General features: G+C 42.1%; 1 protein-coding gene across 4 annotated transcripts in view; it reads left to right on the top strand.

The window, feature by feature from the left end:
• kdm6a (lysine (K)-specific demethylase 6A) overlaps nt 1-25177 on the top strand; it is a 49257-nt gene that overhangs the window by 14415 nt on the left and 9665 nt on the right. Inside the window, exons 6-18 of one of the 4 annotated variants that reach the window (XM_086123127.1) lie at nt 1788-1908; nt 8497-8551; nt 8971-9005; nt 12061-12154; nt 14731-14857; nt 15586-15684; nt 16093-16312; nt 16535-16675; nt 17354-17446; nt 17546-17623; nt 20075-20182; nt 20267-20644; nt 21995-22830. In XM_086123127.1, the coding sequence (XP_085979253.1) occupies nt 1788-1908; nt 8497-8551; nt 8971-9005; nt 12061-12154; nt 14731-14857; nt 15586-15684; nt 16093-16312; nt 16535-16675; nt 17354-17446; nt 17546-17623; nt 20075-20182; nt 20267-20644; nt 21995-22830 (2385 nt within the window). Of the gene's footprint in view, nt 1-1787; nt 1909-6113; nt 6306-8496; nt 8552-8970; nt 9006-12060; nt 12155-14730; nt 14858-15585; nt 15685-16092; nt 16313-16534; nt 16676-17353; nt 17447-17545; nt 17624-20074; nt 20183-20266; nt 20645-21994; nt 22831-25177 lie in introns of those variants that run through there. The other 3 variants (XM_086123130.1, XM_086123128.1, XM_086123129.1) reach the window with 3 other exon arrangements.

Raw genomic sequence — 25177 nt, forward strand, 5'->3', positions numbered from 1 at the left:
TCATTGCACGACGATCATGGAAGAAAACAAACAATTTCGACTTACGGTAAAAACATCTTTGCCGATGAAGTACATTCCCGTAGGAGTGCCACATCATTATGTCTATAAATAGATTATTTCAAATATTTTCGAAATATTACGTATCCTTAATTTTCTAGAAATTATTTGCCGAGTTTATGGCATATAACTCTAATATAATATTTGAGAATGATATACCTGTACATCTCTTTACTCGTGCCCCAAATTATTTCTGTCACTCCTTTCTGGGATATATACCACAACACCGTCGGTCTTTTGTCACTGATGAATTTTATGGCTCTGTCTTTACAGACGACATCAATTTCACCATCGAACTGTTATAACTACAATACCGCAAAGCAAAGTAAAAACAAACTGACGTACATAATAGGTTTACGTAAATGTACAATGAACACAAATAACTGGCTGCGCATTTCCAAAGAAGGAAAAGATCGCGGTCCAATCTCCGACAGCTTGTACAAAAGTATCACCACAAAAACCTCGGTGCACCTTCGGTTGCGTCTGCTCATCCGACTGATGTGATGGTCGACACTTTCAGTCGCGCACATCTAACCGTTATGTGTCCACGCTAAACCGTACTCATTTCCTGTGTACATATCACGTGAGAAAAGATTCTTCACACAAATCTTAAAAATATATATTTGCTTTAATTATATTATATTACGCGGCCCGGTAGTCCAGTGGTTAGCACGTCAATTTCACAGTGCAGAGGTACCGGGTTCGATTCCAGCTCCGGCCTCCCTGTGTGGAGTTTGCATGTTCTCCCCGGGCCTGCGTGGGTTTTCTCCAGGTACTCCGGTTTCCTCCCACGTTCCAAAAACACGCATGGCAGGCTGATTGAACACACTAAATTGTCCCTACGTGTGTGTGTGTGAGCGCGGTTGTTCGTCTCTGTGTGCCCTGCGATTGGCTGGCAACCGGTTCAGGGTGTCCCCCGCCTACTGCCCGATGACGGCTGGGATAGGCTCCAGCTCCCCCCGCGACCCTCGTGAGGATTAAGCGGTTCGGAAAATGAATGGATGGATATTATATTACAAAATTACATTAATTGATGTTTTTGACAGAATATATAAATAGCAACTTGATGGCAATTGAAATTTCAATTTTTTCCCCCCACGAAAAGTCTGGAAATTAGAGTCTAGAAAAAGTATGGAATTTTGAGATCTCAAATAATTAGCAACCCCGAAGGAGCTAAACAGCATTACAAAAAAAAAAGACTAGAAAACAAACAAAAAAAAACTGTGCATCTGTGTATGTGCATTGTTGAAATGTCAGTGCTAAGTAGATATCATTTGGTGAATGATTCTTTGAAGTACAAATATTAAGTTGTGCAATTCCAGTGCGTTGATTTTAGCGTGATTAGCATTTAAGGTAAAATGTTCTGAGAGTGAATTTCTATAGGATGTCAGCTCTGTTATTATTCTAATTTATCCAAATTTTGCTTCGCTTAGCAGACTTATGAATACCTTTTTTTAATGTAAAAAGATAAAAAGTCTGCTTTCATGGAGCGCTGCAGAAATCCAAGAATACTGAAATTCCAAAGATTTGGACGTTTGAAGTTAAACACTATCTCTGAGCTATTACTTAATTGTCTTATAAAATACTTTTCATAATTTTGATAATGAATTAGTTACCGAATCATCGATCAATTGTTGCATCTCGAATGCGAAGCATATTGTTCGCATATCTCTTCGGTGATCCTGCAACATATTTACCAGTTGATAATCAACACGCATCATCTTTTGCAGGGCAATCAAGGCATTTCAGGAGGTGCTCTACATTGATCCCAGTTTCTCCCGAGCTAAAGAGATTCACCTGCGACTGGGACTCATGTTTAAAGTCAACACAGACCACGAGTCCAGCTTAAAGGTACAGCCACTCTATTACATCGATACTTAATTTGTGCTATCCTTCCTTCATACAACCTGCAACAATTGTTGCACTTAGGAAATGTTTTTTATTTTTTTTGTCTTTGGTTTATGCTATCTGCATGTCTGGTTGTATGATAAAACCGCGTTGGCCTGGTGTGCAGTCGCAGAGGCCTTGTCACCTCCCAGATAAGCAAAGACCAATTTGATCATCTGTCTCATCTATCTGAGGGAAGCCCCCCACTGTGATCGTCCTCTGACAGCTGAGTAGTGAGATGTCCAGACAATCACTATCTCGATCAGTGGTTTTCAATCTTTTTCGAGCCAAGGCACATTTCTTTCATTGAAAAAATCTCGCGGCACACCACTAGCTGAAAATGGGGCAAAAAACTTATTGAAACAATTTATATTGTATTGTTATATTGTTATTATAATTGTTTTTTAACATTGAAGAATAATGTTATAACACCTTGGATAGGAATCAAATAAACATCAATCAAATATTTTATAATCTTTCATATTTATTCTCACTCAGTGTGATAAATGGTTTGGATGAACACAGATCTGATATCCTGGCAGCAATCGATGAAAGACACACGAGGCTGTTCCTCCACAGCTCTCAGTCTTTCTCTGTTATTAGTTTTTACAGCAGTCAGGCTATTTCTTTAGCCGCTTTGGGTCAGAATGTCTCATTTGCATTGCCACTGGGACTTTTTTTTTTTTTTTTTAGCCACAAGTTCAGCGACATTTAACTTGCTTACCGGGCTCATGAACGTTGCTTGTTTCTCTGTGTGATCACGCAGGCGAACAAAATACTCCACATTTTTGTTTCGAAGTGAAGGGTGTTTTGTTTGGAGATCGAGTTTAAGCTTTCTTGGGACCTTAGCGCTGTTGGAGAGCTTTTCGCCACATACAAGCACAACGGAGTTGTTGGTGCCGTTGCATCTCCGGTAAAAGTAAATCCAAATGAAAGATAGCTTTCGCTGTATTGCCTCGCGCCAGAAACTTCTCCTGTCTTGAAGCACAAGGCTATTAGCTAGCTGCTGCTACCTGCCGGTATGGAAGAGTAACTGACAATACCAGTGTGCCGCGGCACAGTGTTTGAAAAACACTGGTCTAGATGTATCCCGGTGGGAACTACCTGCTACTTGATCTTAGGCCTCATATTATCCTCTCGACTTTGTACAAAGCAAAGTCACCGTCGGATTATTTGCATCGGAATTTAAAAGTCTAGTTCGACCACCATTGGATTTTGGATTGAGTTTGGATCAGCAAGATCACAATTTGAGTGTAAAGGTTCTGCCATTGTTTTTTGGGATTTAGATTATTTCAGTGCAGTTCGGGCAGGTTTGGAATATTTTTATTGTAATTTATTGTGATTCACTTCAGGTTTGAGGGTGTGTGGTTACTGTGTAGCTGTTATTCTCTCTCTAGACATTTTCTGAGCCTGATAATTTGCCTTTCATAGCTGGTTGCTCTCCGCCTTCGAGCATTTCACACTCTTTCACATTAGCTTAGCGATCTCTCTTCTTGCTTGATGTGTCGCTTGTTTTGCTACTCTTTGTCAGCCTTTCAGTCCATATCCCACCATGCGGAAAGGTTTGCGAGTGTTTGTGAACGTAGTGAATGTTGAGTATTCGTCAGGGTTCATTCGGCAACAGTTTTCGTGGTTGCAAACAGTTTTTCTTATCGCAGTACAACAGTAATTAAATGAGTCTAATTTAATGTCAATTACTTAAGGAGCATCCAGTCTGTATCCAATCTGCATGATTTGCCATGCCAAGTTGAGCAACTCGAGTCTCGCACCGGCAAGACTGAAGAAACACTTCTTGAATCAGATTTTTATTTTTCAGTAATGAAGGGTTCGGTGAACGTGCATATGAATTGGCTGGGTTCGGTACCTCTAACAAGGTTCAGAACCACTGGCCTAAAGTGTGTGTGTGTGTGTGTGTGTGTGTGTGCGCGTGCGCGCGCACGCACGTACGTGCCAATGTGTATATTTATGAATGTGTATGTGTATACAGGTACATATATATGTGTCCAGTATATTTATGTACTGTATGTATATGTATATATTTATGTCTGCATGTGAAGTATGATTGAGCATTGTTTAAAACAATGTTTAAAAACTGAGCAGAATATTTCAGTATAGGACTAAAACATTCCACAACACTAATACTTTAATTGGTATCCTTTTAAATAAGCAATAAATTGAAACTACCCATGAACATCTACGCACCTCATTGGTGATCACTTTAATTTTTAGATTTTGTGTCGAGCACACAGTGTATACCCACCTCAAGTGAACCAAGATCAAATGAGAGATATAAAATGCTCCTTCTTCATTTCGGGTTTGTTCAAGACCAGAAAATTACCGTGAACATGCATAGACTTAATATCATTATTGCTAATCTTGCTTTTACCTGTAAATCAATACAACAACACAGGGAAATAGTGCATAACGGTGTCCGTGCAAACACCTTGGCTGCACTTTATCGAGCGAGGCATGTTGGCACGTGCTTGCATCTCCTTGATCAGCCTTGAATGTAGCCCTGAGTTCTGACTCAATGCCAGCATCACACACCTTCACATCAAATGTACGCACGCACATTGTGCAAATGATCCACTTAGCCAGCACATGGGATTCAAGTACTTTGGATTGAAACAAGACACTCCGAAAAGACTGCAGTTAATGGGATGTTGGACTGAGGGAGTGCATGGATGTATTTTAAGCACAAATACTGTACAGTTTGTCACCGATGGTGCAGGATCAAATTCCAAGGTGTCAAGTGACTTCAATTAGTTGTAACCACACTGAGTTATGATGTTGTAAATGTTGCATGATGACGTCACAATACTGTATAAAACGGACTCCCATCATTTAGCAAGTGTCTATTTAGCTAATGGAAGATGAGGTAACAAGTGTGTGCCCCATACGGCAGAATCTCCCAAGTTAAACAGCACGTTGAAGCTTGCAACATTTGGAGTTTGTGAATTTTCAACAGTTTGAAGGTTGAAGTGAAATCAGAACACGTCGCTAGATCACTAGTCATTTTCGACATTTGTTGTCACTCATTGATTACCGTTTGTGACCAAAGAAATTTGATTTGGTTCTTGTATGACTTTTGTCTTGCATTTGAGTCCACCTTTGTGTGCTGTTTGAGATGACAGCATGGAACCTGGAGTCAAGATGTGCAGGACACCGGCTACTTTAGCTTCTGTGGTTAATCACAGTAAATCAAATTTATGTAGCGTTTTTCTGGACACCTAAAGACCCTTTAAAGTTAAAATAAACACAAACAAATGATAATGAAATAACAGTAAGAGTGCAGAACACAGGATACTGTCCAACGCCACGGAATTGCAATCAAGTTCTTAGTAGAGACCACGGTCGACCCAGCGAGGAGGGCAAACAAGTCTGTGGTCCCACATTGAAGCGAAGGTCACTGCCAGAGAAGGAATCCGACAGCCAAGCCTGATGAGTTGCACAGATGAGCAGGGTGTTGCCAAAACCTAAGCCGGAAAGGAGCCACCATTGGAGGTGGCCACCAAGCTGTGACAGGTGAAGCAGAAAAGGAGGAGCAAAATCCACCATAACGTGGCAGATGGAAAAAGTAGGATCACCTGAGCCAACAGGATGGAAGCTGACGACTGAAGTAGCCATCTAACAGAGGGGGGGTAGCAGCTCAAAATGGTGACAGAGGTCCCAGGCAGCAGGAATTAACTGCACCAAGGCTGGTGAAAGGCTTCATGGGTTTTGCCTTCGGCCACAGTGATGGGATGGATCCTGGAAGTGATTTACCATTTAAAACTAAAAAGAGAATTTTCCAATGGAGCAGCTCCCAAATGTGCCAATGTCCTCTGCTTCCGGAATGGTGATGAAATTGAAGTTTTGTTCTCAGGATATTTTTACAGTGCATTCCTCACAGCTTTGCGTTTTGTCAGTGTGAATAAATGTACCGGTATATGTGCTATGTCTCGTGGGTTAACATTTGTAATAGTGATTGTGACAGTTCATGTAACAAATGAGATGCATGAGGTGCGTCATTTATTTTTAGGGAAATAAACCAGAGCTGGTGTAGCTCCTTTGAGGTAATATTCTGTGTCATCTCTTTCTCTCGCTGCACCGACCACTGCAGCTGAATAGCAATCACTGACACCAGAGTAGATGAGAAGAGGAGGAGGAGGGGGCAAAGGGAAGTAAGACAGCAGTGAGCAAAAGAGCGAGTGAGAGAGAGAAAGGCAAAAGATATGAGGAGGGAGGTGGAATGTCAAGCTAACAGTCAGTGCCGCATTATCAGCCAAAGTGTGAAGGAGGAGGAAGGTGAGGACGGGAGGGATCTGCAGGAGGATGCGCAAAGGCTTCCTGGGGGAGGCTGACGAGCCGCCGTAACATAGGTAACACTTTTGTGCATGTCTGATTGTGACAAGTAACATTGTGAGTCTGTGAGGCAATTTAAGGCTGGTGTGTGCACGCTTCTGTGTGCACACGTGCTGGGTGACGCAGGCCCTCATGCATTCCGGTTGTTGATTATCTGTGTGGCCGTCACTGCCTCTTGTGACATTGTCGGGCCTTTCTGTGAATAAAATGCCTGGCGTTTCAATATCTGCGATACGGAGTGTAACTGTGAATCTTGAGTGGCAAGTGAGCGAAGCCAGTAGAATGTATTCTGTCTCCACCTGACCCAGATACAGCACCACGCTTGCATTGTCTAACGTATTGGTGGGCAGCCTACGGCATGTGGGCCATTTATGGCCTCTCTCCAGAGGATTTGATACACGCCGCCAGGCAATTCTAAAAACCATCAAAGCAGCGATGAAGGGGCCCCCAAACCCCCACGCCAAATTTGGCTGGGTGGATTTTTCATGGCTATTTCTCGAACCATTCACCATTCTCCACCCACACGCGATGAGCAAAGCTCCAAAATGTGCCCATTTCTCCTGTATACTTGGTTCACATATGTTTACAGTGGGGTGAACACACAAGGAGGAGTTTTAAGTACAGTCACCGGAGCCAAAATGGCTGACTTTCTCTTGACGCGTGTTCGCAGTTGCCGAACAAATCTGGTCTGTTATGGAAGGCCTTTTGTTTTTACTCACTGATGTCACTACTGTGTTGTTGTTGGTGTCCAGGACGCTAAAGTACATGAAGTTTCAATAGGATGCAATCAGTGACCATATTTTGGTATGTTTAATATATAACTGGGGACCGTAATAATAATGAAAACATGGCCGGGCAACAAAAATAAAAACTCTGAAAAATTGTGGCCAAAAAATAAAAAGATTTATTGCAGCATACATTTTCACACATTTTACATGGAAAACATGTATTTTGGAAAGGGGAAGTCAAGCTGCAAAAGGCACCTGTTTTTATCCATCTCTCATTTTACCACTTGCCAAATCAAAATGACATCACAGTGCTTTCGGGCTCATGACCAAAACCAGTAAACAGGTGAGCCATGACTGTTGTTACCTTCTACTTTTTGGGAATACTTTGTACAAGATGTATGGTTTTCGTGGGACTTTTGGTCCATTCAATGAATTGTGATTTCAGTAATGTACCGAAGAGAGGGTCTAGCCGTTAGGAACTGCACCATTGTGGTTGGTGCCCCAACAGTCTGGGCTTCAAAAAAATAAAATTAAACCAGAGCTGTGACAGTCCATCAATTGGTGTGTCTTTGGCAGCATTTCAATATCATATCACTGGAGTATGTTCCCCAACCAATGGGTGGTAAAAATCGGTATAGATTAGGTCAGTTATTCATTTTCAGGTGTTGATTCTGTGGCACCCAATCTATATACTGTCTTTGGGCATTAACACAACAACAGGTGACAAAAAAATTGTGTGTTTTGGATTGGTTCGTTTTGATAATTTTACTTTGTAACTTGTAAACATGAAAATGTTCTAAATTTGGTGCCCTAAAAGGACAGTGCCAAATGTTGGGATCATTTGTACTCTTGTCTGAGGTGACTTCTGATCTCCACTCAGCAAACCTGCGTGGTATCCTTCAAAATGTTTAATGTGGAAATGAAAAAAGTCTGTTTGTCAACCAACAAGATTGAGGTGTGTCTCGCGCCGTCCTTCTCTATACCATTGTGGTTGGTAACCCAATTGTAGCCTCCCAAAAGGTTAATTTGGTTGAGATTGGTTGTATTGGTACCCTTTAATGCAAGGAGCTTATAGTCTGTCGACCAAGCAACTGATTCCAGTGGTTCCTTTCACCATCCTGAAAACACCGTACCCTAATTTTGTTATGGTTCTGTAATTCAGTTAGCATACTTTGGTACTCTTCAAAACATTGAATTGTAAACGAAGAAGCTGGTCTTGCCAGTCAGTGGATTCCAATGTTAGTCGTGAGCACCCTCCCAACATACACACACAATGTACCTTTCCCATCATGCTGTAGTTTGAATTGATTTTGATAATCTTGAAAAGTTATAACATAGGAAACGTAAAAGAGCGCTGATTTGATGCCAACCAACTACAGTATGTAACTCCACTCTTCTAGGTATTGTAACACTGCAGTGAGTACCCTAACAAGGGGTTGACTGAAATTGAAATTTTCTCTCCCCCTCCCCTTTTCTGCAGCATTTTCAGCTGGCTTTGATCGACTCGACCCTCTGTACTTTGTCCAAGGCTGAAAGTAAGTCGCTGACCACTCACCATTTCCTGCAAATTTGCTATGAATGAATCAATCAATGCAGCGTCTCCTCCCTACACGACATGTAGAAAACATGAGAACATGGAGAAAACATGAGAAAGTCAGGAAATTATTCCGTTCTCTGCTGCCGTATCCTCCCTAAAAATGGTGTTGCCTAGGAGACGAGCAGAAGAAGAGAGCTGCGAAATCTCAAATGCACACTGCACATGCTGACTGCCTTTTCACATCACATGTCGACACTCATACACCCTCCTGTCCCGCTCTGTACCTCCTATCTGCCCTCCATGCTGGATGCCATTTGTTCCCACTGCGAGTTCCATGGGGTGGGCATGTAATATTGATTTTGAACAAGAACATTTTCATTCATTTTTTGTTCTGCTTCTGTTTCTCCCTCTCCACAGTTCAGTTCCACATTGCTCATTTGTATGAGATTCAGGTAAGAGGCACAACCTTTCGGTGTCCCCCCCCCCCCCCCCCCCCCAAAAAAAACCTGAATGCTATACGCTAGTCACCAGATGATGTGTTTTAATTGAAGATATTTGGTCTTGAATATTTTAAAATGGGCTTACATTCTCTAATTAAGCCTTTTTGTCAGCAATTTGATATTGTATGGTCACGCTAAATGGAAGGCAAGTGTAATACATCTACTCAGACGATCCCACACAACACATGAATACATATTTTATAAGAATCCGGCTCCCTCCTCCCCCAAAAGCATTCCTCACTGTTCCCCGAGTCAGCCGTTTTCTTTTACACAGCTTCTGTTGCCGTTTCAGTAACGGTGAAACGTGGCTTTATCAATATATTTTGAAGTGCTTATCATACCTGTGTATCACAATAATATTAACGGTATTTGTGACAACTTACACTCCCAATTCAGAAAATGGCTATTGAAATTAAGACGAGTTCTTCGCTCTATCCTGCTTTTGGTTCTTCTTGCTTCATAACTGTTACTGCTTCCGATCGAGAAAATATGCAATGGGTGATCAGCTATAGATTAGCTACATACTAGCTATTGCAGTATACTGTACCCAAGATGGGCGGCCCGGTGGTCGACTGGATAGCGTGTCATTCTCACAGTGCAGAGGTGCAGGATTCGATTCCGGCTCCGGCCTCCTTGTGTGTAGCTTGCATGCTCTTCCCGTGCCAGCATGAGTTTTCTCCGGGTACCCCGGTTTCCTCCCACATTCCATAGGAGGCTAATGGAACACACAATTGTACCTAGGTGTGAGTGTGAGCGCGGATGGTTGTTCGTCTATGTGTGCCCTGCGATTGGAAACAGTTCAGCGTGTCCCTCGCCCACTGTTTGACGTCAGCTGGGATAGGCTCCAGCATGCCACCCGACCCTTGTGAGGATAAAGCGAATCGGAAAATGGATCGATGCAAGGATGTACCCAGGATATATTAATCACTTTTGAAATTCCAATTTGCTATTAGCGTACTCCTTATACTTTTCTGAAACAGACATTTGACAAATCCAATTTGATGCAAGTGGTAAAACCAGTGTACTTTTACAGTGCTTTATGTACACCATAATCCCCAAAGCGCTAAACAAAGCCTCACATTCACCAAATTGAATACTTATGCCATGAAACAGCGAGGCCAAGACGTCCCCGGGACACACCCAGCCACCCCACCACTGCCTTACCAGCAGCTCCCCTAGCCCGGTGGTGACGGAGGCAGACATTCCGGTGGTGGGCCTTCTGGCGAACGTAGTGTTTCTAATGCCCTCCGAGTAAGGTCGTGGCAAGGTCGGCTAACCCCTGGTTTCCCCCTGCCTGCTTCGGCAGCAGCGGCCACTGCCACCACTGAGCGAGCGTGTGCTGCTGTCTCCCGGCCAACCAACAGAAAAGTGTCCCAACCCAACTAATGAAGTTGGGATGTTGTGTTCATCATAAAAACAGAATAGTATGATTTGCAAATCATCCATCAATCCCATTTTCTGAACCGCTTATCCTCACGATGGTCTTGGGCGTTCTGGAACCTATCCCAGCTGTCTTGGGGGGGACCTCATTGACAGCAAGTTGCAGGGCGCTCCGACAAACAATCATTCACACTCACAATCACACCAAAAGACACTTTAAGAGTGATCAATTAACCTCCCATGCATGTTTTTGGAATGTGGGACGAAACCGGAGTAGCCGGAGAAAACCCACGCAGGCATGGGGAGAACGTGCAAACTCGCACAGGACGGCCAGGGCCTGGAATCGAACTCTGTACTTTGAGGTGAACGTGCTACCCAGTCAAACACCGTGCCGCCCATTTGCAAATAATGTTCAGCCTATATTTAATTCAGTACATGACAAAGACAAAATATTTAATGTTCAAACTGATGAACTATATTGTTTTTGGCAAATACCGTATTTTTCGGATTATATGTCGCTCGGATTATAAATCGCACCAGCCAAAAAAGGCATAATTAAGAAGGAAAAAACATAAGTAGCACTGGAGTATAAGTCGCATTTTTGGGGTTAATTTACTTGATAAAATCCAACACCAAAAACATACATGTCATCTTGAAAGGCAATTTAAAATAAAAATAAAACTAGAGAATAACAAGCTGAATAAGTGTACGATATGCTAATGTTACGTGATGCTTAAACAACGAACTGTGAATGCATGCTAACAAATTTACCAAACCATCAGCGTCACTTTAAATCATGAAATCCAATTAAATCTTCATGCTCCGCCAACTCCGGAGGTAGAAGATGCAACGCTTCCTCTTCTACGTCGCTTCCGTCAGAGTCATCGTCAGTTGTTTTTCTCAGTGACCGCCAACGTGGAAAGTATCAACACAGGCCGAGAGCACCCTCTTACGGTTTAATGTGAAAATAACATGTGATGTGTACAATGTGTTAACCATTTCACACATAAATCGCTCCAGAGTATAAGTCGCACCCCCGGCCAAAATGTGAAAAAAACTGCGACTTATACTCTGGAAAATACGGTAATCATTAACTTTCAATTTTATGTTTGTTCAAACAAAAAATGGGCTCGATAACATCTTCCAAAAGTCCTTGAGTTTGACGTGGCGGGTTGGATGTAGCCAGTTGGCCGTGATTTTGATCCCTGTGCTTTCAAACCATCAGTTAATATGACCTTTGCTGACATAAAATAGGGCTGAAAATCATTTGGATCATCTTGTGTTTTCCTCCACTTTAGTCAATAAGCAAATACTCCGCATCTGCATGGTATTTTTTCTTTATTCCAGGGGCCAGGTTAGTAAGGTCAAAATAAGCAGCATTTTACATTTCATATACACCTGTCATGGTGATGTTAGTGGCCACCTGACTGAATCACACACTTTAATGGTCTAGCCGTCTTGAGTCTGGTCTTTCCTTTTCCTCTATGACCTTCCCCCTCCCAAGTTTGTTTGTCCAGACGGTCATTACAAGTGTGAGGAGCTCTTTTGTCTGTATGCCTCGTGTCATAAAACACACCATCCTGTCTTGACTGGAACGGCGTCCGTGTCTCTGTCTGTTCTCCTGCAGAAGAAGTACCGAGCAGCGAAAGAAGCTTATGAAAGTCTCTTGCAGACGGAGAATCTTCCTGCTCAGGTGAAGGCGACCACACTGCAACAGCTTGGTGAGTGTCACTGGATACCTCAGTCACGTGGATGAAAATCGGGAAGTGACACTTTGGTAGTTTATTTGTCGCAGAGATGCACCAATACCATTTTTTCCCCTCCAAACTGAGTTTGAGAGCAAGTGATTAAATTTGAGCACACGTAGCTACTATGTACCGATACTTGATAATGCCATTACTTATTGACTTTATTGAATATATAAACACAATGCAATTGTGAAGAAAGTTTTTTTTTTAATGAATATATCTCCAAAGCGTTTTTGAATGTGGAATAGGTTTCACCCAGGCACTTACTGTATGTGAGTAGCAACTTACCGCTGACATAGTTTTCAGTGTGCGTGCGTGCGTGTGTGTGTGTGTATGTGTATATATATATATATATATATATATATATATATATATATATATATAAAACACTGTCATATATTTTAAAATAGTCTGATTGACCTGATGGTTGAATATTAAAATTATCTGTTTAAAAATGCTCCCTCTCTGGCCCCATCTTATGCCTTTATTTTTCGGTCGAAACAAATCATCGTGCGCCACACTCTTCAATCGGAGATTAGAGAGGCAATGTGTGCCTAAATAATGTGCCAATGACTAATCAGGGCTCACCAGTTTTCTGAAGCTGAGCCATGATTGGTCATTCTCTTAGCCCTGACCAACTCATTTTCAGTTGACAGCAACTGGTTAAATGGCTGCCCCTTGAGATGGCTAAAAGCTTGGTGGATTTTACTGCTTAACTCATATTCCACAAATGAAATATGAATCAGAATGCTGTGTTTCGACTATTGGTGTTGAAAAGAACATTTTGGAGTTGACCTCCCCTTCTAATGTATCCTGTGCATATATTGCAATTTTCCAGAGGTAGTGCAGTCATAAAAGCTTGGGTTAAAGAATTGGCCATCTTCAGACATTTACACAGGCAGGTACTTTTGTCTTTCAAAAGCTTCCTGCTGTATTGTGTTGAAAGCAATTAAATATTTTAATAGACAAATCAGAAATTGGCGCTGGCATCATCTAATTATCTGATTCTGTGATCCCTTGTTGATATTTGAAAGAACATATGGTTATGTCAATCCTCTCTTGCTGGGTTCTCCACAAAAAAACAGGTGGATTAATTGTAATTTCACACTGTATAAAATAAAACAATACATTTTCGTCAAGCCGTTTTGAAGGGCTGCTTTGTGATGTTTCTGTCATTTTTATATGTATTTCCATTTCCCTCCAAAGCAGAATAATGTTTTTTTTTTAAACCATTAAAACCGACTACTCACACAGAACTGATCAGGAATGTCTTGGCAACTGAGGAAGCTTTATGTAGCCGATAAAGCATGGATGTAGTATTTTATATCGACGGCCATATTTAGCATTCTATGTTCTTCTCTGGGTGGCACGGTGAGCAACTGGTTAGCACGCTCGCCTCACAGTGCAGAGTTGTAGGGTTCGATTCCAGGCCTTCCTTTGTTGCGTTTGTATGTTCTCCCTATGCCTCCGTGGATTTACTCCGAGTACTCCGGATTCCCCCCACTTTCCAAAAACACGCATGGCAGGTTAATGAACATTCCAAAATGTCCCTAGGATTGATGATTGTGAGCACGAATGGTTGTTTGTCTATGTGTGCCCTGTGATTGGCTTGCAACTACTTCATGGTGTACCTCGCTTAGTGGCCCAAGCTCCAGCATGTCTGCTACCCTCATGAGGATAAGCGGATTAGAAAATGGATGGATGGATGGATGGATGGATGGTTCTTCTCTCGGTCGCACCATCGACAGCAGCAACCTCCCCACCCTCTAGTAAAACACATTACCAATCTAGCATGCTTGGGTTGTCATGGCAATCGGTGGATCTCGCCACAGGTTTTGGAGAGTAGTAATTATGAGGCAGTAGTGGTCTGTTTGCAGTAAAAGCACTCTGGTACCTGTAGTGTAATTCGACATGAAAGCAGGTCTTATTTGTTAATGCTATTTTGTTTTATAGCACTCTGAGGTAATGTGTCTTTTCGTAATGTGTGTATGTGTTTCCACAGCGTTTGTGTGAAGATTAATTTTTTTTCAGGAATATTGCTCCTAAAGTCGACGCTAATTTCACGTTAGCATTTTAATTGGATACGACATTGACTTTAGCATTAGATCAAGCAGTGTTCTAAAAATGACAAATGTTTTGAATGTATACACTGTGTGTAATTATTTTTGTGTGTTAAGTTTTACAGTATACTCCATTGGGGTGTCATAAGAGCTTAAAGGAGCGCTTTGTTGCATCTGCAGCTGTTGTGAAAGCGCCATATAAATCAGGATGTATTGTATATATTGTATTTAGGAACATCACATAGTTCCACGCTTGCTACATAGGGAACATGGTGCATTCAGGGTACTTTCAGAACATCAGGAACTTGGGAACGCACCATGCCGTTCTGCGAATGAATCCCTTTTTCTTCGATTAATTGTTCAGCCCTATTGGAAGGAATATGCCATCTTTTTTGAGAGCAATCAATTCCACCCAGCTCGAAATCTGCCGAAGTTCAATGTGAACAATGTTCTTCAAGGTTTTAAGTTGTTTTCTTTGCTCTCCTGTAGGCTGGATGCATCACACGGTGGAACAGCTTGGGGATAAAGGCACCAAGGAGAGCTATGCCATCCAGTGTCTGCAGAAGTCTCTAGAAGCAGACCCAAACTCTGGCCAGTCCTGGTATTTTCTTGGCAGGTGAGGAGAAAAAAAGCTTTTAAACTCAAGTGTTGTCATGGTAACACAATCTTGCTTCAATACAATTACTGTACCTGTATGAAGTACCTCAATACCACACAGTGTTGTCAGAGCCATCACCTTATCGTGGGGGAGGTGTTTGTGTGTCCCAATGATCCTCGGAGCTAAGTTGACTGAGCCTTTTTGCTTGTGGCTAATCTCACCTAACATTATACATGAAGTGTCTGTCAAAAAAAAGTACAGTGATCCCTCGCTATTTCGCGGTTCGTTTATCGCGGCTTCAGTGCATCGCAGATTTTTTCAAACATATTCATTAAAATTTTATTTTTTAAAATCCATATACATGGAGTACAGTACTGTATATGTTGCTCTATGTGACTTGCTGTTGTTCTGCTGACTTTGGCAGCTTCTCGCGGACCGTTTGCGGACTTTAAAAAAAAAAAAGACATGTTAATTGGTCGCTACTTCGCGGATTTTCATTTATCGCGGGTGGTTTTGGTCCCCATTAACCACGATAAACGAGGGATTACTGTAATGTACAATAGGTCTAATTTAGTGAGTTCTCATTTTTCATCACCAGAACATAAGAACATCTGAAAGCGCAATTTAGTTCAAGCGGCAAAGCTCAATATTTGCATTTTCAAAGTATCCAAATTAATCTATTTTTCCTTTTTTTTTTTTTCATCATAATATAGTCAGTCATCATCTTCCTCCATTTCCTCTTTCAGATGCTACTCTAGTATCGGCAAAGTGCAGGATGCATTCATCTCCTATCGTCAATCCATCGATAAGTCTGAGGCCAGCGCTGACACCTGGTGCTCCATAGGGTGAGCAAGAAGAAACTACCTATACTGTCCTTGATGCAGAATTATTGCATCAGACTCATGACAGGAAATTCAAAATGTACCTTTCCCTTTTGTATTGAAGATGGCAAAGCAAGGGATTTCCTGACCTATTATTGTGCCTTCACACAATAACATGGTATCCCACATTCACATCATTATGTCAGGATAGCCCTTCATAAGGCATCATCCTGCCAATTTTCGGACACATCTAAATCCAGAAAGAGTTGGCTTTGTCCCTCACATTTCATGTTGTTCCGTTCATACAGAAAAATACAAGAGGAAAGAAAAGTTGTACAAAAGGGATTTTACAAATCTATACTATTCATTATTCTGAGAATCAGCGTTTTCAGAAACCTAGCAGCAGTTTCACCGTTTTGTGGTTGTCTTCAGGGTGCTTTACCAGCAGCAGAACCAGCCTATGGATGCGCTGCAAGCCTACATCTGCGCTGTACAACTGGACCACAACCACGCCGCCGCCTGGATGGACCTGGGCACGCTGTATGAGAGCTGCGGACAGCCGCATGACGCCATCAAGTGCTACATCAATGCCACGCGCAGCAAGGCTTGTGTCAACACCGCTGTGCTCGCTCAACGCATCAAGCTGCTGCAGGTATTCCTTTAGTAAAAGCTGCACGCAACCCAGTTCTTGAGTCATTTGGTGAAAGCGAGTCGAAATCATTTTCATATCTGAGCACCAAGATATGAATCATCTCATCATTTTGTAATGATCAAGCATCTTCATTTCACAAAACATTTGTGATCTGTTCTCCCCAATTTGTGTTGTGTTGTCGGTTCCACACTAAAACGTGTGTCTTGACGCAATTTCTCCTAGGCTCAATTGTGTAACCTACAGCCAGGTAGTCTGCAGAATAAGAGTAAAATGCTCCCTAGTATTGAGGAGGCGTGGAGCCTGCCCATCCCTGCTGAGCTCACGTCCAGGCAGGGGGCCTTGAACGCTGCACAGGCACAGCAGGTGAGAGATCCGGCTCCTACGAGAGACATCAGCCACTCAGAGAATCAGAATGAGTAGCGCTAGTAGTCTACTTTGCATCTTGACATGGACGGAATGAGGTGTAGATTCAGAGGGGACGGTGAGGTGTTGATCTTTAAAGGGTCTGTCAGATGCAAAAATGATGACGGAGCATGACAAGCATCTTATTATGGCCCACTGCACTCCATGTAAAGATGTACGAGTCTTGCATTGCAATTGCTCTGCAAGACATAATATTCCCCATGCAATGTCATTATACTGCTCAGGAACAGACCTTTTTTTCCCCTTTTTTTTTAACACAATTTATTTTACCCAGCCACAAGACCCGACTCCATGCAATCACATTGATGCAATATTATTGTTGCATCGTTCCACAAACACACTACAAAGACTCTGATTAAGACCTTAATCAATAGTTCTGATTAAGATTTAAGGTGTGAAACCAAGCTGTATTTTAATCAGAGTGTTTTCATACATCTTTATTTGTAAGCATGTAAATGTAGTCGGTGTATGCAGAGGATCCGTGTCTATTTTTCTCCCTTTCTCTTTTGAAAATAACTTCAGTGGACTTTTTGCCTTTTGTTGCTTTTTTTTTTCGGGGTTTGCCTGCCAAAACGCATTTGGGCGTCATCGCAAGCTGTTTTTCTGCTGGATTTGTAGGCTTGTAAGGGGGAGGGAGCCCAAAGCACCAGCAATCCCAGCGACCTACAGGCCAGTCCTGCCAAAAAGAAACGCACTGCCAGCCCAGCCAAAGTAATGCCAAGAGATGCACATTAGCCCCCAGTCCACACACACTTTGCAGTTTGAGCGAATATACTGACTTCCTCTTTTTCTTCCTTTGGTTGTGTGCAGAGTGTTGCAGACGCATGTGCAAACAGCGCCAATCAACATCCGGTCCACAGCTGGTACCTTACGCCGCAGAAGCTCCAGGTTGGAGAGATATGTGCTAAGTCATTGTGCTTTCAATCCCAGAGGTCCTCAGTTGCCTGCTCTTAAATTAACCTGCACAACTTCTTGCCTCAAAACTGCAGCGTGTACATTTCTTCCTAAACATAATAATAATAATAATGCCTTTCAATTATAATTATATTATTATATATACATATTATTGACCCTCACTGTTTATATTTTGGGTAAAATCTCTGTTTGGACAATATACAGGATGTCCATAAAGTCTCTTTACCATTTCAATTTTTTTTAAAAAATGCAATTGATTAGATATTTGATTCAGATTTGTTCTATTGTATTTAGTGTTTATTAAAGGTTTTTATCACACTGCCCAAAGGTGAACGTGTGGTGTGGGATCATGTGCAATCGAATAATTGGTCCATTTTTCTTCAACGAGACATCAATTTCTGCAAATGTGTACCGTGACATTTTAACTGAATATGTGGCACCACAACTGAATGACCTTCAACCAACCATCATTTTTCAGCAAGATGGTGCACCACCACATTGGGGGCTGCATGTTCGTGGGTTCCTCAATCAAACATTTCCAGACTGTTGGATTGGAAGGGATGGGCCAATTCCTTGGCCGCCACTTTCACCAGACATCACTCCCCTGGACTTCTTTCAATGGGGCTATGTTAAAGATATCATGTATCGAACAAAGATAAGGGACATTACTGACCTAAAGCAAAGGATTACTGATGCCATTGCCACAATTGATGAGGCTATGCTACAGCGAACATGGCAAAAAATCGAGTACCGTCTTGATGTGCTTTGTGCAACTAAGGGTGCCCATGTAGAAGTGTATTAAAAGAGGTTAAAAAAACTTTAATAAATGCTGAATACAATAGAACAAATCTGAATAAAATATCTAATCAATTGCATTTTTAATAAATTTTTGAAATGGTAAAGAGACTTTATGGACACCCTGTATATACTTTGTCATGTGCAGTATTACATGTATTTAAAAAGAATCAGTGTGTGCTACCTTCCACAGCAACATTTTAATGAATTGAACGCAGTCATTTTAAGCACAAAGATTTTCACTCAAAGGATTTTTTTTCTTTAGCCTCTGACCTAGCCACACATTTCATATTAGAGGTATGGGGAAATATAAATTCACCGAAGCTTGGTTGAATAAACGATCCTTTTACCTTTGGCGCAAACGGGTTGATAGCTATATGGTTGAGGCTTTTTGCATTGTATGCAAAATTTGGCTGAATACAATAGGCATGAAGATGCTAGAGTCCCATGCCAAGTCATCCAAGCACTTAACCTCTATGAGAGGGAAGGAACAAACTCCCTGCAGAGAGTTTTTCAATCGGTCTCTTGTAAGATAGCCAGCGACTCGCGAGCAGGAAGCAGAAGCAGCTAAAGGCAGCCAGCAAGCTGTTAATGTAAAGGAAGCAACAGTAGCTTCCGCTAGCCAGCTATGTGCCAGTGCTGCTGCACGCTTTCATCCCAGCCCAGCTTCGATATCTTGTGGACCTCGAGCTTAGGAGTTGACTGTTTCTGATCTCAACTTTGTTAATTCATTGTTGAGTTCTGATTGATAGTGTTTATTTTTCAAGTCTATCTATCCCCGCATTCCCACCATGGAATAAGTAATTAATTCATGTAAGAAAACATTGCAACCGATTTTCAAAAAAACAACTTGTTTGCCAATTTTTTTCACACCTGGACTTGGCCTGTTATCTTTGGTGTCGTGTGAGTAGCCTATTTAAAATACAGCATTCTTACACCCTGCACACATTCCACATTTCCACGTTCGAGAAATGAACTCAAATTCACAGATTTTTGTTGTTGTTGCCAATATGGCTGTGAAATAGGTATTATGTTGTCCTATTTATTTTTATGATTTTGAATAGGTCTTGAAGCCTAGATTTATAAAACGGATGAAGGGAATACTCTCAAATTTGTTTTGACATTTTCTTTTCTTTTATTATTAGTTTGTGCTTTCAAATTGCTTAAGAGTGAATCTGCCCATCTTCAAAACCCTCCTCAAAACTCACTTGTATTCTTTGGCATTCGACTCAGCATGACTTAGATTTGTTCTTGGTTTTACTGTTTGGTGCTTTCTACCATCTTTATTACCGATTTGTTTTACTGTTTATTGTATATGTTAAATTGCTCCATGTACAGCACTTTGTATGCAGCGATGGCTGTTTGAAAGTGCTCTATAAGTACAGTTGACTTGACTTGAATGATAGTACACATTTTGGTTGGCTGAAAGACATTTTCCTGACCTGGATGGCTACTCTCGACTTGGGGACATATCATCTATTGGCCATGTTGACAAAAGGTCCCCTAGTGGCAGAAAAAGCAAATTGCATCTTTACAGTACAATCAAAAATATCTCATTTAACTTCATGTTCTAATATGATGTCTGTATAGATTTTGACATGAAAAGGGATAAAAATGTGGTCTGTGCAGCTTCTGGAACACTTGCGAACCAACAGAGCCATCCTCAAGCCCTTCCAGGTGCAGATGCTAGATCAGCTGGAGAACCAGTTTTCACTCATGCAGCAGCATCAGCAGCAGGTACACATTTTGACTTTTGCAATATTAAAAAAATTAACTGCACGTAATTCAGAATTTCTCAGTCTTTCCATCTTGCCTTGTCAGCTGAGGCAGCAGGCAATGGCGGGTGCCCAGCTGCAGCCCAGCCTTCCTAATGGTCCTCAGGCCAAACCCCCCAACTGCCGTGAAGGCCTCCCCCATTCCTCCCCCCATGCAGCCATCAGACCGCCGTGTGTTGTTCAGCCCACGGCCAACGGGTCATGCTCAAGTCCCTCATTTGGGCCGCTCGACACCAGGTCCCCAGTAGGGGACCACGCTGCGGTGTCAGGAGGTGGCAGCACAAGTAACGGAAACGTGCCTTACGCGCAGCAGAACTCTCTACCTCACAACTGCACAGGCGTCAGTCACCCAAGCACCAGCAGCGCGAGTCCCGCTCATCCAGACGAGACATGGAGGAGCCCACATAGCAACGCTAACACTCAGGTAAACCACCATTTTCTTTTTTTGTGCCTCTGTTGGGGCAGAGGGTACACTCGTCAATCCAAGTGAATATTATTGATAGAGCGCCAAATCATGACAAAGTTGTCTCAGGGCACTTAACACATGAAGCACGTCAAAGATCACACTTCTCACTTATTAAAAGACCAACTTAGCCTCAACTGAACCCTACATGAGGCGAGGGAGGCAAGCAAAACCTCCCTCTTGGGAAGAAACCTGAAGTAGGCCTTTCACGATAATTACTGTATCAACTTACCGTTCGATAAATAAAATGGACACAATTGTTTTTTTTTTTTTCTGGACTCGATAAATTGTCATTTACATGCCTATTTGTTTTTTTTGTTTTTTTTACGCGTGTCATCTCATCAACATTCAGTCGCGTGTCTTTGGTTCCCTCTCCAGTCAGTTAACGAGTGATGAAGGTGACTGACGGAAACCCACTTCCGTCATTGCTTTGTCCGTTTTTTTTTTTAATTTCCATTCATTCCCTGGCAAAACGTCCTACTCGAAGTTTTGAAAGTGTTCAAACTAAAATCAAGACACCTCAAAGACACAAATTTCCTTCATTTGACCCCTCCATGAGGAGCAGTACACCAACCGTGCCTACACTGAGTAAAACACCCCCTGGATGTATTAATTACGGTCGAGGGCATGTACTGTACTTGTCACTTGGTAAAAAACAAGCAACTAATTTGACAGAAGTCATAATTAAGAGACCTAGACCTCTGCAGGGCTAATGATATGCTCGTAAGGTAAATTAACATGAATCCTACTGATTTGCGCTCTGTTAATTTTATGTTGGTTAAATTAATCTATTTGTATCAACTCTTCCCAGAATGTGCAAAGTGAAATGCATGACAGTTTAGCATGGTTGGTAGATCATCTTCCACATCTGTTTGCTTGGGCAATTGATTTTGTGTCTGTTGAATCAGGCCGTGAATGCTGATGTGTGACATTGCATATGGTATGGAGAGTCCTCTTGCTTTGACTGCAAGCATGTAACTTTCTGCGTACAGTCTTCTCTACCATGTGGTGAGGCTACTCCACTCCTCTTGGAATATGCGCCTTTAGAGGGGAAAATATATATTTTTTGTATATACTGTATATCGCAAACATGAAGGTATTATCCTTTGGTGTGCGCTGAACTGATCTAATGTGAGGTATGGCGAGGTCTTACATAATGGTAGTTTGAACATGTCGAATTCCCCAAACCTCACTCGCAATTCAGGAATTGAAAAACGTCAAAAACAACCCAAGCCACTCCATATTTTCAGAATTCAAGGGAGAGATTTGTTCAATTTTGCGGTTGATTAAGTGTGTTTCTTCTTTGTCCAGGTGGTTCACAAAGGTCCAGGTTCACATTCGGCCGGTCCCAATGGAGAACCCCCTTTCTCTTCCTCCTCCTCCTTCCCTCAGACCTCATTCTCTTCCTCGGCTATTCTCAATCAGGTGGGACATTCTTCTGGGCCCTGCACTGCCTCGTCCTCCGCCTCCTCCTTATCCCCCACGTCCCCCAGGTCCACCCCCAACCACTTGTCCTCGCCTCCCCACTCCACCACTACCTCAGGGCTCCACACCAAAGACAATGCGCCTTCCGGGGGTAACACGGGAGCAGCTGCCACTCTGCCATTAGGTCCCGACACCACCACAGGGATAATCCCAAACCCCCCCAGTGCCACTCCCGCACCGGGATTGACTAATCACATCCAACTGCGGGTGACGGACAAACCTGGCTCTCCAGCCTCCGGTGCGCCCACTCTAGACAATCCTCCATTCTCAGCCTTGCTAAAGGGAAAAGCCAACAACACCACCACCACGAATGACGATAATAATAACTGTAGTAACCACGGAGGGCCTTTCTCAGAGAAAATCAACAATGTCCATGTGGATGCTGCCAATGCTGTTTCGGACCACGTCTTAGCATCCTCGCCAATGTCCACCACCACCACCACCACCACTACTGCTGTGCACTCCAGCAATAGCCTCTCCTGCCTTAACAGCCAGACTGATAGTCAGGGGCCCACAGTGAATGGGAAGGAGGACTCTCGTAGCCCGCAAAAGGTGGGGACTCCTGAAGGGGCCTTTCACAGACACTTGGCCCCCGCTGGCCTGGCTCCCTGGACTTCTGTTTCCATTTATCCCAGCTCCAGCGATGTGCTCAAAGCGTGCAGGTATGATCCTCCCTATTTTTCCACTCCCATCTGTGGTTACACATTTCGACCTGAACATGGCATCTAAAAAGACAGAAGTGACACTAGCCTGCGCACACACAGAAATTCACACTATTTGATTTAAAAAAAAAAAAAACGAATAAAAATAAAACGTATTTACCTATTCTGAATATTTTGGAACAGTAATTGTACGTATATTAATAAATGGTTAGCCTATTAAACACATTCATCATTTCTTGAGTTCCAAAAGTAGATGAATACATCATTAAATACATTTATTTCGCTATTTCAGGAATTCTGTCAATACCTGTTTATCCATATCAGTATTTATTTCAATATTTATTTCAACAAGATTTATTGTGATATTAATGTGATTCATGATTTCAGTATTTATTTTATTTTGGCATGCATGTTTTCTCAGTGTCATGATGTACAGTGCCGTGGATAAGTATTTGCTCCCTTCCTGATTTCTCTGTTCTTTGCATATTTATCACACATACAAAGATTTCAGTTCATCAAACCAATTTTGTTATCACAGAGACAACCCAAAGAAATAGAAAATGCAGTCTCTAAATGCCAATTTAGTTTATTTAGACACATAAAAATGCAAACCAACTTCTCCCAATGTGAAAAATTAATTGCCCCCTGAATCTAATGATGGGTTGTGCCACACTTGGCGGCAATGTTTGAAATCAAGCTTTTGTGACCATTGTTAATGAGTCTTTCACATTGCTATGGCGGAATTTTGACCCACTCATCGTCACAGAATTGCTTTATCTATGCCATATTGGAGGGTTCTCAAGCATGAACTGCTTGATTCAGGTCACATCATACTTTGACCTGGCCTCTCCAAAAGTTTTTTTTTTTTTTTTTTTTTTTTTTAAAGCCTTTCAGAGGTGGGCTTGCTGGTGTGTTTCAGATCATCCTGCGACAGTACATGATCCAAGAGCGCTTGTGTTTGAGGGTGCAAACTGATTGTCGGGCGTTCCTCTTCAGGATTTTCTGGTAGACAGCAGAGTTCTTTGTTCCATGAATCACGGCAGGTTGTTCTAGTCCTGAGGTAGCAAAACAGCCACAGACCATCACACTGCCGCCACCATGCTTCACTGTTGACAAAATGTTCTTTTTATCAAAGGCTGTGCCATTTTTACCCCAGACGTAACGGGCCACATATCTTCCAAAAAGTTCAATTTTTGACTCATCAGTCCACAGAATTTTTTCCCCAAAAGTTTTGAGGATCACTAAGATGTCTTTTGGCAAATGTGAGCGTGCCTTTGTGTTCTTTTTGGACGGCCGTGGTTTTTGCCTGGGAACTCTGGAATGGATGCCATTTTTGGACAATGTCTTTCTTATGCTAGAGTCGTGAACAGCGTCTTGAACCGAGGCCAGCGAGGTCTGCAGTTCTTTGGGTGTTGTTGTAGGTTCCTTTATAACATCCTGGATGAATTGTTGTCACCCTCTTGGAGTAATTTTAGCTGGTCGACCACTCCTGGGAATGTTTGCCACTGTTCCGTTTTATCCATTTGTGGATATTTGCTCTGACACTGGTTTGCTGAAACCTCAGAGTCTTTGAAATGGCTTTGTAACCTTTTGTGGATTGATAGATTTCAATCACTTTTTTGCTACTTTCATTTTGAATTCATGTCGTGGCATGATGCGTTTATTTCTTTAGATCTTGTAGCCGACTTCACTTTGTCTGATAGTTCTGTTTGTGAGATTTCTTGATTCAACAAATGTGCTAGGGTGTTACCTGTGAAATTGAATTCAGCGTTTCCAAAACTGTTGTTAGTCACAGTTACTTCATTGTCATTTAACAAGACGGGAAGGGGGGCAATTTTTCACAACGGGACATGTAGTTCTGGATTTTTTTTTGGTGCCTTAATAAATTAAATTAGCATTTCGAAACTGCATTTTGTATTTCCTCCTTTCCACACACTTTACAGAAAAACATGCTGCTGTCCTCCAAGTGTCAAAGCCAGGGGAATTTACACAAACAAGTTCGATTTGATATGGCGACTCATCCCCCGTTGTTTCGCTGTGTCACAGTCCACTCAGCCTGATTCTCTTTGTATATATTTTTTTCTCCTGACACAGGATGGGGGTTTCAAAGATGTTTTATGCAATTCGGGAGAAATTATGTTGGGGTTTTTTTGTGCAGAAACCAACCGAATAGTTGTGCGTTCTTCTATTCAGGATTCCAGCAAAGGAGCTTGCTTACTAACCCTCGCTTCTATGCCGCTGGCCCGATGCCGCTACCCTATGTAAACTTTGCTTCATCAGATTGACAAGCAGTGTTTTGTTTTGTTTTTTTTACTTTATTTAACAAGCAATGTTGTGCTGATACTGT

The sequence above is a fragment of the Hippocampus guttulatus genome, chromosome 11, assembly GCF_054856545.1.
Source record: "Hippocampus guttulatus isolate MCC_2025c chromosome 11, RoL_Hgut_1.0, whole genome shotgun sequence".
NCBI lineage: Eukaryota > Metazoa > Chordata > Actinopteri > Syngnathiformes > Syngnathidae > Hippocampus > Hippocampus guttulatus.